The 13,778-nt window shown below is 43.1% G+C and overlaps 1 protein-coding gene across 1 annotated transcript; it reads left to right on the top strand.

The window, feature by feature from the left end:
* Positions 1 to 509: 509 nt before the first annotated feature.
* Positions 510 to 9,382, top strand: onecutl (one cut domain, family member, like; the record flags this gene model as incomplete). Its single annotated transcript, XM_080767395.1, has 2 exons — positions 510 to 1,560; positions 9,072 to 9,382. The coding sequence occupies 2 exons, from the start codon at positions 510 to 512 to the stop codon at positions 9,380 to 9,382; spliced, it is 1,362 nt and encodes a 453-aa protein (XP_080623521.1).
* Positions 9,383 to 13,778: the final 4,396 nt, after the last annotated feature.

The raw sequence follows: 13,778 nt of genomic DNA, 5'->3' as shown, positions 1-13,778 counted from the left end.
TTGTTTGTGAGTTATGCCTGCAATTAATGGTTTAGCCCACATAAAAGGTTATTGAACTGCTTTCTTTGTCTATAACGATACTTTAAGAGCACCAGGCTAAATCCGCGTATCTTGTCTCATGCAGGCACAAAAGCAAGGCATCTGCCGAAGAACACCGTTCAGCACCAGAGAGAGAGGCAAGGAGTGTTGTTGCACAAATGAAAATAATGTGATAGTTGAGAGGTTCCCACTCGTTTCTACTGTTGCACACTCATTTTACTGGACTTCGAGGGAGTTTGAAGACACTACTTAACTTTATCAGATAATTAATTAGACACCCCATAAGCCAGGAAATCAATTAATTCACTGATCAATAAATCCATACTCCCGTGTAACAAGAGACCTTCCAGACGGTTAGCCTGGCTGTTGAGCAACAATAACAAGAAAGCTTTAAATAACAACAACAATAATAATAAAAGGACATTTTCAGCCAAGAAACACATTTTTTGGGGGATTTTCTTTTTGAAAAAATGGATGGGAGTCTAGGGGAAATGTCCCTCCACAGCCACTCGGAGCTGGCGCATGGCCAGGATGGCAGGCCCATGCTACATGCTCGGGATATTTCAGCTGCTTTCCCCAGGCCCTCCCTAGGGGGGCCCACCATGTCCCTAGAGCCAGAACATCGTCCACCAGGCTTTGACCACTCCATGTCAGCGCTGGGCTATGGCGGGGATGCTCCATCCAGCTGTGGTAGCACCTACACCACCCTCACGCCTCTTCAGCCCTTTGATGACAAATTCCACCACCATCACCACCATCCCTGCCTGCCGGTCAGTAACGTCATTGGGAGCTTCACCCTGATGCGTGAGGACCGAGGCCTCAGTGGCAACTTCTATAACCCATATGGCAAAGATCTGGCTATGTCCCAGAGTCTATCCCCACCCTCCACCGGCTCAGGCTTGGGCTCATCCATGCATGGTTATGGGAGCCTGGGAAACAGCCCCAATGGCAGCGGGGGCCAGATGCTTCCTGGTGGGTACGAAGTGCACGGAGGGAACATCTTCTGTCGGACATCAGATTTTGCCCGGGAGATGTCCCCGCCCGGTCTTGGAGGAGGTGATGCTTCGGTGGGCCATCAGCTGAACAAAATGGACGCCCACCAACACGTACCGGGCCACCATCCTCACCTCTACAGCCAGCACTACCAGCCTCACCACCACCCTGGCCAGCAGGCCTCCAAGATGGGGGAGCATCTACACTCATCCTCCTCAGCCTCGTCTTCACCCAGCGAGGGCATGTTGCCCAACGTGCAACCTGGCAGTGCCAGTGGCGTTGGAGGAGGAGAGGAGATCAACACCAGAGACGTGGCCCAGAGGATCATCACTGAGCTGAAGAGGTACAGCATCCCTCAGGCCATCTTTGCAGAGAGGGTCCTGTGTAGGTCACAGGGCACACTGTCTGACCTCCTGAGGAACCCCAAGCCCTGGGGCAAGCTCAAGTCCGGCCGTGAGACCTTCAAGAGGATGTCCCGCTGGCTCCAGGAGCCCGAGTTTCAAAGGATGGCCTCACTCCGGCTGGAGGGTAAGATCTGCCTTTGCTCTCTGTCTACTCACGCACACCCATGCACAACTACTACACACACATGCACATGCATGCTCGCACGTGCACACGCACGCGCGCGCACACACACACACACACACACACACACACACACACACACACACACACACACACACACACACACACACACACACGTATGTGACTGTGTGTGCGTGTGCGTGCACAGACACTAAAATATGATCAAAATAAAAAACACATACACAAACCCACACACACCTTGTTTTCCCCAAGCACCACAAAATTCTCTTCCCTGAGTTCAGTATGCTGCTCAGGTCAGGATTTGAGGAAAAGCTAAACAATCCTATTGATATTTCCCCAGTTCATGCCACTATCTGGCATAATCTTAAACACTAGAAGGAACTCAGGCATACATTGAGGACAGTCCAGACAGAACAGGCCATATGTCCAGTCCCTTTGTTTACTTTGCTCACACACTGCCCCTATTGATCTGTACAGTAGCTCTAATCAAAAGAGCCACAGACATTTGCCCTCTTCTTAAATGAACCATGAAGATCAGCATGGGCAGCAGTTGGAAATTTAATCGCTTTCCAGTCCACAAAATAATTTGTGCAGATGTGCCATTCTGGAGCCACTGATTGATTCTAACAGTGATTTATATCTGCTCTGTGCTTGGCTGAAGTTGACTTGGCACGGCAGTTGATGTAAATTGAGATTGAGCATTCAGCAGACATCAACATCGTCACAGAAGCAATTAATGCTAGGCTAAAAATGAATTAGTTTCTGTTGTTTTACACAAAGGTACTATACACTTTGTTTTGTAGTCATTCTCTACAATATTCTGTAATATTGGAAAACATAGAGTAAATGATTGGTTAAGTGGAAGAGCATGCAGTATTCATACTGACTTCTAGGAAGAAGATTTCTTTTTTTTAAAGGCAGAATGTAATCTGCTGCTTGACATTTGATATTCTTGGGGGATATGGATTGAAGACAAGACAGCACGGTGTACAGTGCAATGTTACAGTGTTGTGCCTCCATTGGGACCAAGAACCCATCTGATACACGAGGCACAGAAAGAGATCCAAGTGAACACAGTAATATGAGATGAGCAGAGGGGAGTGTGTCTGTGTGTTTCTGCAAGTGGGCTGCTCACTGTGGGGGTCTGTGAGCAGTACGTGTGTATAAGCCAGCCCAGTTGATCACTGCTTTTCGCTCTCTGTCAGCAGCTCAACTGATTAAGCCCAACAGCACAATAGGGTTCATAGGTAATGATTGTGCACTCTTGCAATCCCCTCACAATTATTGATCTTTGATTGTTCGGCTCTCAGAGCACATGTGTACAACCTCCGTTCAACAAAGTGTTACACCAATCACACCCAAACCAGTTACGAAGTGACGAATTAAGCTTGGAGATACTGTAATTGTGTAGAAATGTTTCTTTAAAGACCGCTGGTTTATGGGCACTGTTGTGCAGCTGCAGTCTTTATGCAGTGTATTCAAGGTGCATACCCGTTTCCATTTTGCAGAATAGAAGTGAATGTTACCTTTTTTGTCTTTATCTTGACTGGAATGCTTTTTTAAATATCCTTTTAGCTTATTTGTCGTGACAGACATTTTTTAACAACCGACCACTAAAAATCTAAGCAGCAGATCAATCATGCTCATAAAACATTAAGAGCCCTACGCAGAGAATGTATTACCAGCATACTATACTAACATTTGACAATGCTTTTCTCTCACTCCCATATGGCCTAAACTTGCATATTTTAGTTCTTGGCAAAGCTACAATTTGGACAGCTCGGCACTTTTCTACATAACCTACTTTCCAAGAGGGTTTTTTTTCTCTTCCCCTGGCCAACCCCCTTTTGTTTAATTACAAGTCTCTATTGATTTCCATGGGAAAGAGCAGCACGCCTTGCCCACACACACCTCGGCCGCATCGGCAAATCGAGACTGGAATTAGAATGCAGAGTGCCCTGTGCTCCCTAGTCTGAAGATAACTCAAGCACTCTCTGCTTTACGCAGAGAGTTTAAAGATGATCCTCCCTAATGCACCACTCGCTTAAATACATACCATACCCCTCAACATGACAGTGTCAGCCAGCAATAATCTGTTGTTATGATATTTCCCTGCTATCTGTCCAGTATTGACTGAGGGCTGCTGTGCAGAGCATCTGAGGCAAATGCAGTCAAAATAATTATAGACGTTCAGTTGTCATTTTATTTTCATAGCCTACATGTCTCTATGCGAAGACACTGTACAGTAGTTACACAGCGCAGGAGGTGATCCCTTGGATTTATCTGCAGTATGTGTTTTTCCCCCTGTGGTTTGTGATGGTTATGCTCTCTATTGGATTACTGCACTGTATATGAGATGCATCTTCAGCCCGACCTTAGGCTGTGTGGAGTAGGCAATCAGGATTTAGCCCAAGAAGGAGGCAGGCGAAGCGGGATAAAGACCACACAGCCGTGCTCCAACACTTTAAGTCGAGAGGAGGGGGATCAGGGACTATAACTTTAAAGATGATGGCTGAAGCCCTTGACTAAAGGTCTAAATGAATAAGAAAGGTCAATGTGGTTTATGTGTCGGCTGCACTGCATGCACCCCCCATCCCCCATAGTAATGAAAGCCACAAAGACCCATCCATTGCTGCATACAGTTCACATTCGCTTAACAAAGCTCAAAGGTCACAGAGGACAGCATATGCATATCAGGAATCGTAAACAACCAAATATGGCCTTAACAGCTTGGTCCTCCCCAAACAAACACAGTTGATTTATTTATTTATTTATTCTTTATCTGGTTCTAGCAGCTCCCCCACTCTGGTGCTGAAAGGGTTAACCAGCCTCTGTGGGTCGAGGAGTCTGAGCTGCACAGATTTAATCAATAATTTCTATCAGCCCCTGGCCCAAGAAATCAGCAGGGGGTGGGCTGGGGCTGGAGGGGTGGTGGGGATGTTTGGGGGGGAAAGGAGGGGGGGCAGGCTGTGAGGGGGGGTGAGGGGGATGTAGGTTCAGACGCCGGGGGGTAGGGAAAGGGCTTTCGATCACGTTTCAGCAACACGAGACAGGGGCATACATCATGATTAGGGGCTGTTCCCACGATCATAAGAACCCTATAGGGGAATATTTATGTCTCCAGGAGTAGCCCGAGTGCCAGGGATTTATAGCATGGTAATTGTGAGCCTTTTACACATGATTACAGCATAAGGAAGCATTTACTTAATGGTCGGCGTTATGATCGTCGGTAAAGATTGGGAGGCACAGGAGGGACGGAGGGGCGGAGGAAAAAGAGTGGTCGGGCATCCTGAGCCCATAAATCCATGGTACAAGCAAGCTAACCACCGCTATCATGTCACTCCTTTCATTACTACATGTACTGTAGCAGTGAGTGCACCATAGAATGCCTTCTGCACACTTCTCCAATACAGGTGCAGCCGGGAAGGTGCATGTATTCACTGTGAAAAATGCAACACTTGGAATATAAGAAATTATATTATTATAATCTATATAATATTAAAATATTGACATATTTCTGACATCTTGGACTGTTTGGAGTTAATGAGACATGGTTCGATACCTCTCAGAAATGCAAACGAGCTGTAGGCCTAGATGTCTATTAAAGCGAACGGCTCCTCTGCACTCTCAAGTTGACAAGAGTGCATCCTCTAGTCAACTGCTTCCTTCAGATGGTGATTGGAATTAACATGAGATTTATTTATGTGATTTATCAAAGTATGAGTTTCAGTCAGAAATGCAGGTGGTTGTCAAAGCAATCAATGCTATATGGTGCTCTGTAGCAGTTTCATACGTGATGCTCTTTGTGATGATGATGGCACTGGTGTGGAAAGGACGGCATTAAGGTCACACTTATTTCTCAAGTGCTCTACTGATGAGAGATATTTGCCACTATGTGGTTGCTAGCTACTGAGGTGCCCGTCATACAGTAAACATCAGTATCAGTGCACAGCAGTGTGTGAGATGTTTCTCAATGGGGAGATATAAGCCAATCAATTGAACGTCTCAGTGCTGCTTTGGGACCAAAGGTATATACTGTAGCTTTGTTGTGCGTGCGTGTGTGTGTGTGTGTGTGTGTGTGTGTGTGTGTGTGTGTGTGTGTGTGTGCGCGTACGTGCGTGCGTGTGTATGTGCGTGTGTGTGCGAGCGAGAGAGAGATAGAGAAAGTATTTAAGTGTGTGTGCATGTACACCAATGCTTACATTTAAAAGCCCATTTTGTACTATCAGCTAAAAAAATACACAAAAAAGAAAAGAAAAACTCCACCACACATTGCTGATTGAAACCTCTAAAAGTGTGCATTTGGTTAATTACACGAGTCGCCCAAATATGTTTTAGTCCACTTAGGGTTTCTAAACACTCTGCCGACTCTGCTCATTTCACTCACCTCTGACGTAACCCCCTTTAATAGAAAATAAATTAGTTCTCCCTAAAGTGATTATCACTCACTCTTGCCGCCACATGTAAATGACTTTTATGAGAAACTAATGATGTTGAAGTGTCTACTAAGGCTAGGCAGAGGGGAAGTGGAGGAGACAGAGAGAGAGAGAGATAGAGGGAGAGAGAGAGAGAGAGAGAGAGAGAGAGAGAGAGAGAGAGAGAGAGAGAGAGAGAGAGAGAGAGAGAGCGAGAGAGAGAGAGAGAGAGAGAGAGAGAGAGAGAGAGAGAGAAGAGGATGCGGTTGTACACAAAGAGACAGAGATTGGTATTGTGTTTTCTGTAACTTTAGAGGTGGTGTGGTGGTCCTGGCAAAGTGGACATTTTGGTAACCCAGGCAATAGGCAGCATCATGTAATAGTTATATTATTGACCCCTATGTAATACTAAAAACCACTGTGAATGACCTAAAACCTACTGAACCAGTTTGCCATTTTTGTTTTTTAGTTATTGTTTTTATGAGAAAACTGAATCGAACTGAATCGATTGTAATTGCTAGTCATTATTACAAAATTAGTAAAAAGTGCAGCAAAGGCATTGCAGACATTGAGCTACTAGCTGTTAGGAATTCCTCATTTACAGGGGCACTGATGGCGTTTGGGTTAGGCTTATTAGACCAAATAGGCTCTAATGCAAGTTGTGGGTTCGATTCCCTAGCCTGATGGCCTTTGCCGTGTGTCTCTCTTTTCCTGTCACTCTTCACTGTACTATCTAATAAAGTACGAAAATCCCCCAAAATATAGAAAAAATATATTCCTTATTCCAACATATTAATATATTCATGATTCATGGTGCATTTAGGCATCATATACTCTTGCCTACACTCTTGTTCTTAAGGGTACCATGGCCAGTAAATGGCCAGGGTTGCATTTCGGAAGGTTGGGGCCGTGTTCACTGCAGAAATACTAAATACAGTCTCAGATATAAAGAGAACCATAGAAGTCTAAAACACTGCATATTAGCTCACATCAGACTGAAATTATATATATATATATTATATATACACACACACATACACCATAACATTTTTATCTGAATGGATCAAACAAAAATCAATTCAAAGGAACAATCAAGATTTCAAAAAACAAATGATAATGTTCAAATTCAGAACATTACGCAAAGTAATTTGAAATTACTCCAATGAGTCAAGTATCAAAAAAGTTAAAGTAATCTAAAAGTAGTCGAACCAAAAAATTGTAGATCTTCTATTTTCCAATAATCAAGTAATCAAAATTTGCATTGCTCAAAACGGGAAAATATATATTACTCATCCTTCAAGACAGGAGGCCACAGCAGGTTCCTTTGTCCAAAAGCTCTGAATTGGTTCAGAGCTTAAAACGTCAGAAATGTTCGACCAAACTTCCTTTCTTCCCCTTCACAAAGTTCTTCGGTCAACTACTCAGTGGTTTAACAAGTTCTGATTCTGGTTTTTAGCCTTAAAAGAGTCTCTTTCACAAACCACCGCTACTCCTTTTGATACCTAAAATAGAATCCCTGACCACCTCACTTCCTGTACTTTTATAGATGTTCCTGGTACATCACTTCCTGGAACTATTGCTATAACTTTTCACCACAGCTCCCTCTATGATCAAACCTTGTGAACAGAAAATGAATTACCATGGTTAAACTACACAAAACAAAACAAAACAAAACATATTTTCCATACACTACATTTCGGGGTTAAATATTCAAACATATTTTACCCAATATATTCCCTTGTTATCACCCAGTATGTTTCATTTTCTTACAATACTCATAACAGGACAGGAAATACATTTCTCAACACATGTGTATACATATACTTCGAACATTTTCAAAAATAGCCTGTAGAATCTCACAATGCATCGCATTGCGACACGTTGTGAGCTTGTAGATTAGGAATGCTTTTCTAAATATTTGTTAATTTTTCCATTTTTAAAATAAATAGTAGATCTACAAGTTCACAACAGACCACGAAGCTCTGTAGAGGTTGTAGCTTTTTTAAAGCAATTTCTCGTTAGGTGGCCTGCAGCCAGAGTCTATGACAATTTGGGGGTTCTTGAAAAGAAAGTATTATCTCACCATTTTAGATGCTCCTACATTGTAATTTATTTATTATAGCCCTAGCATGAAAGTGTTTGAGAACCCCTGAGCGTGTATGTGGCGATGAGCAATGACCACAACAGGAGGGGTGGTAGGTTCAACAATGAACATAGTCTGATTTCAAAACATCTCATTCCCAAAAGAGATTAAAGCCCAACCCTTACACAATGCTGTATCTTGTAGATTTTCCTCAAGGAACTGATTCTTGAATTATGAACATGATCAGTCTTGGCTACATGAATACTGTGAAAGTACTTTTTTCACAATTGCTGGTTATTCACTAAAATTGGCTGAGTTAAAAAACTTTGGCATCGGGACAATTTATAAAAAGTACATTATAAATACAATAGTTATTTGATTTTCTAATTTGTATACTAGTTGTTGCACTTTCTTATTTCATTCAGTGGGAAATGCAAAATAATAAAAGGATAAAGAGTGGATAATTTAGTAAATGCCACCTTATTTAATAGATTTAATTCATATGACATACTGTAACTGTCAAAAAAAAGAAGAAAATATGAATACGTATTGCATTAGTTTCGTGTACTTATTCAATGGAGAAAGGGGCCATTTATCATCTATAATTAGCTCTTCTAAGATATATTAATTGTGTGAGTATAAGGTTTTATATTGTCTATACACAACCTTTGTTTATAAAGACCCTGGTGATAACATTGGAGATTTAGCTGAGCCTAGTTATCTAGTTTATCCAAGTAGGCCACAGCAGCTCACTGGCAATAAGATGTGATCGCGTGAACATCTTAATTCCTTTACTGTGCAATGAAACAAGTCGCTGATTCATCTCTTTTAACTAATCAAAGTTGCTTAGCTAATCTGTTTTCTTTCAACAAATCCCCTTTCTCTCAGCTAATCCATTTGTCCTAGTTATGCAGCCAGTCTGTTAGCTAACCAATCCACCCCCCTGAATTGTATTTATTTATTTGATTCAATTTTATTTCCCCATCTGCCCTCAGCCTGCAAGCGGAAGGAGCAGGAGCAGAGCAAGCTAGAGCGCAACCAGGGCCCCAAACGCACCAGGCTGGTGTTCACTGACCTGCAGCGACGTACCCTCTTGGCCATCTTCAGGGAGAACCACCGACCAGCCAAAGACCTGCAGATCACCATCTCCCAGCAGCTGGGCTTGGAGCTCTCCACCGTTAGCAATTTCTTCATGAATGCCCGCCGCCGCAACATCAACAAGTGGGCAGAAGAGGGCCGTCCCTCCTCCACTGGCTCCTCGGGCTCCAGCGTCTCATCCTCCGCTGTGTCCTGCAGCACGGCCTGATGGAAGAACACGCTGGAGATGCAACACGGGAAGGTGCTGAGGGAGCAAGGGGGCACATAGACTGGTCTGGGCAGAGATCAGCCGAAATAATGTCCTCCTCGTTATCAGGGAGCGACCGAGGCGGCTAATATTGAAGTTTTTATGAAGTATCTTGAAGCATTTTTTCAAACCAAAGTTGATCGCCCCCTTGAAATGGAAGGGGGCGATACCCAGAATGATATAATTGTAGGATATGAGGTCCTACATTGTATAGTCAAGGGTGCATAGTTGATTTGACTTGAAGAGTCACACCCTTACACAGACACCATCTCATTATTTTGATTATGTAGATTAGAGATCATGAGGGTATTGCAAATCAGGAGGAAGAATATTTTGATGTACCTTCAAATCTAAAGTCATCTCTCCGATGTGAAGAATCAAGAGGTGTTGCTCACTCACAGCTGGAGAGCTCCATTGTGTAACTTCCTAATCAAAATGTTCACCATCTGTTAGAATAATTTAATTCCCCATGTCCTTAAGCCCTATTTTTTCTCAAGAATCATGGTGAAAAGAGAAAAATAGGCAATTTTTTTAAACATCACATACAAGCTTTTTTCTGAAGAACCTACTACCCCTTTTCTTAGCATATGTTGCCATGGTTATGGTTCACAGGACTACAGAGGTGTTCCAAGTTCCAAATCCGGAATTATCAGGAGGTTTCCACTGTGTCCATGACTCTCCCAGCTGTCAATCATTACTGTCAACCGGAAACCTTGGCTGTCCTTCCCAATTTTCTGTGAAGACGGTCCCGACTTGAATGAATCAGAGTTTTCAAGGAGGGAACTGTTCGTGTATCTCACCGTACACTGGGACAGGATCAATAAAAAGTGGCAAAGGATTCCGAGGCATGTGGGAAGCCGAGCCTCATCGGTGCAACCTTCTAGCTTTAAGACACTGACTGAGCTTCCAGTCAAAAGCTCCACAGCCATTTTTGACTGAAAAAGAAGAAACACCCTTTGAACACAAAGGCTCTGGAGGAAAGACGTACAGCCGACACAATGTATAGTGATGTTGTAGTATTTCTTTTTTCCACTTGCATATTTCCAAACAACTCAGCTGAACACACCTCTGCTCCATTGCAAAATCTTTTTTTACAGATGTCTAGAAAATGGAGGAATGTGATTCTTTCAGCCCTTTTGTACAGATATCAAGCACATCACTCTATTTATAGAAACACGTTGGAAGTGTGGGGCAGTTGTTCAGGCCCTGCTTGGCGTGCAAGGTCATTTTTGGTCCACAAAGGAATGGTTTTTAACATGCCTCCTTATAGCCAGTTGAATTGGAGCAAGAAGGTTTAAAATGCAATTTGCCGATCCGATCAACATATTTATGACTGCTTTTGTGTATTTATTGTTTTTTCCCTTTTTCCCCCTTTTCTCTCTATTTATTTGGTTATTTATTTATGCTATCTATATACTGTAAGTATTTATTTAACAATGCTTTGTATGTCTGTGTGAAACTGAAGACTTTTTCCTGATGGGCACTTTTAGCTGTAGGATCCCATCGTAATACCAAAGATTAAGATTATCCTCCCTGAATGTACGACCTGAACCCCGTTCCCGTATTCCCCTTGTTCCTGAACCCTTACCAGTTCCTGTATCCACCCACACCCTCACCCAGTGATGTTACAGTATGTATCTCTATCTTTAAGGCCTGGCCTTTGTTTTTGTTTTTAATGTAGAATAATGGGGATTTCTTTACTCTTGCAAATGTCTCTATGGTCAGCTGTTATGCCAAGGCCAAAGCTTGTTTGAATGTTGTGGTAAAAATAATAATGATAATAATAACGATGATAATAATAATAATGATGTGACATCCCATAGGTTCACAGGTTTCTTGTAAAGTTGTGTTCAAACCAATGCCATTCAGCAGTGTGCACTGTGTCCAGGGGGACCCACTTAAAGCGGTGTACGGAGGCCTTTGAGTGCGAGTCCTTCAGGACCACATGCAAACGTGTATTGTGCATCTGCCCGGGGACTGCATGGCTGTGACTCCCCTCACTGATGCAGCACAGACTTTCTAGTCACTATGTCTGTGTAATATCCGTCTTCCATGCACCAAACCCTTCTCCCAGTTATCTCAGTTCCAATAGGTTCTTAGGGCTGTGTCCCGATCTTCTGTGGTGCTTAGTGCTGTGTGATTCCCTGCACTTTTGCCCTGTTAAGTTTGGATTAACGCAGTTACCACACAGCACGTGACTCATCTGACCATTTGTAAAATGTGGCAAAAGAGTGTGTCTGAACCGAGGCTGAGTTTGACCAGTCTCCACCCTCTGTCTGTCTTTAACATTCGAAGGGGCGTGTGCTGCTGGGCCCCCTTTCACAGCGTGCACTTGAAAGACGGGTGGTCATGAAAGAGGCCATCGACTTTTTTGCTGACTTCAAAGAGGTTTTTTTTTCATCCCTGGTCTCCTCTCTGGATACATGGTCTGGGGTCCGCTCTCGGCCAGACCTGTGGGCTTTAGGGCGCATTCACAGGGGGCGGGAGGGAGATCAGAGAGGTGGCTGAATCATCTAGAATGGGAGGGCGGGTTGAAGGGGGTGGGGGGCATGGCAGTGAATTAAACTTTAATGAGCAACAATTGTAAGCATGCTGAGAATGAAGGGGGTTGGAGGTGGCGGCATGAGGTTGGATCTGGTCCATAGATGGAAAAAAACTTTCCTTTCCTGACACTTTCCTTGTCACTCATCATGGTACCTAACCTGAGACAACGTGACATATATATAGTAGGGTCCTCTTTTGTCATACTTGGCCGAGTCTGAGTCTGATCCAAAGTGGAGACCAAGCTATTTGTATTTAACCAGTCACCTTCTGCTCTGCGTCAACTGAGGGGAGTCCTCTGCCTTTCCAGGTCAGCATGAATTCTGTAGTAGGCCAATGCAGGTCATCTATGCTGCCAATGTAGCCTGCGGCACCCCCTAGTGGATTTTTGACCCTGAACTGAGGGCTGCAGTCGGGGTGAAGGCAGTCTGCTGGGAGCATAAATAATAAAACAGCAAAACTGAGGGAAAGCAAAGCATATGGTTAAAATAGTGTGTTGAGTGAGGTTTAGAGTAAAACAACCAAAGATTGTTGGGCATCTGCTGAATCATTGTCTATTATGGGTAGGTTTAGCAGATCCCTATCTGAAGTACTGCAGAACTCAGAGGATCTAAAAAGCACCTGTGTGGTTAGTTCTGTGTGCTAAATATTTTATGTTGCATAAACAGTATTATCTTAAACTGGAACTGAGAAACTGACATGAGGCGGTGTCTGTGGATGGAAGTCTTATGACTGTAAAGCCTGATTTATACTTTGTCGTATGACGGTATCACGCGCCGAAAATAGCAAGCTGAGCTTGTAGATCTGCCATTTTCAGCGTGCGACAGTATAAATTAAGCATAATTGTTCCCCATTTGTCCCTTCCACCTGTGTGTACATGAAGACTTTACCCATCTACCTCAACTGTGTGCGATGTTGTGTGGCAACGATGTTCCTTAACCAAAGATTCCATCCTGTCAGGGTGTCTGTCTATCTAGTTACCTATCTATCTGTCTGTCCATCTGTCTCTTCATGCCTTTTATTCAAAACCAAAATGTGCTGGAATCAATCTGTTACAGGAGCCAACCAAGCCCAGCCAAAGCTTATGTCCAGTATGTTAGAGTGTCATATTTAGTACATATTCTGTATATAATCATTTTCAAGACCAAAAAGAAGGAGGTGACAATCCAAGCAAGGAGGATCTTGCTGTAATCAACGTTGCCTATTCCTTGTTTTTCCGAAAACTCGAATCATGTGACTTACTGTAACAGAAAAAGCCCAAGAATCAAGCGCTCACCCAAACAAAGGTCAGAGGAGACAAAAGCTATTTTTCCACATTTGTAAACCACCTCACCCCACCCTCTCTTTTTTCCAAGATGTTTAGTGTAGTTGAAATCCTGTTTGATCCCACTGTTGTAAGTAGGAATTAATGAAATCCATACAAAAAGCTTTAAACGGGGAAGAGCCGAGGGAAATATTATATTTGACTAAGTCTGCGTTTCCTTGGCTTGGAACCAACCCACCATGCTTTATCGTGCCATTCTTGTCCATGTGTTAGACTTACTATTGAATGTGGCTAACCAACCAAAGGCTTTGAAAAAAGATACACAACACTTTAAACTTCAATCATGGTGGGACATTTTGTATCAACAACTAAAGAAAATCCCTTTGAATACCTCATGTGAAAATTGTTTGTTGTGATGTTGCACTAAAAAATAAAAATGACTCATTTGTAACCCAAAAGTGTATTTTGGCTTGGTGGTGTTATTCTGTTATTTTATGGAGCACTGGAGATTATGTCAGAATCACGGACTGTTTTGCATCGCGAGCTTGTAGA

Source organism: Protomyctophum bolini (assembly GCF_963924005.1).
Source record: "Protomyctophum bolini genome assembly, chromosome: 7".
Lineage (NCBI taxonomy): Eukaryota > Metazoa > Chordata > Actinopteri > Myctophiformes > Myctophidae > Protomyctophum > Protomyctophum bolini.
This window is presented reverse-complemented; position numbering and strand designations above follow the sequence as displayed.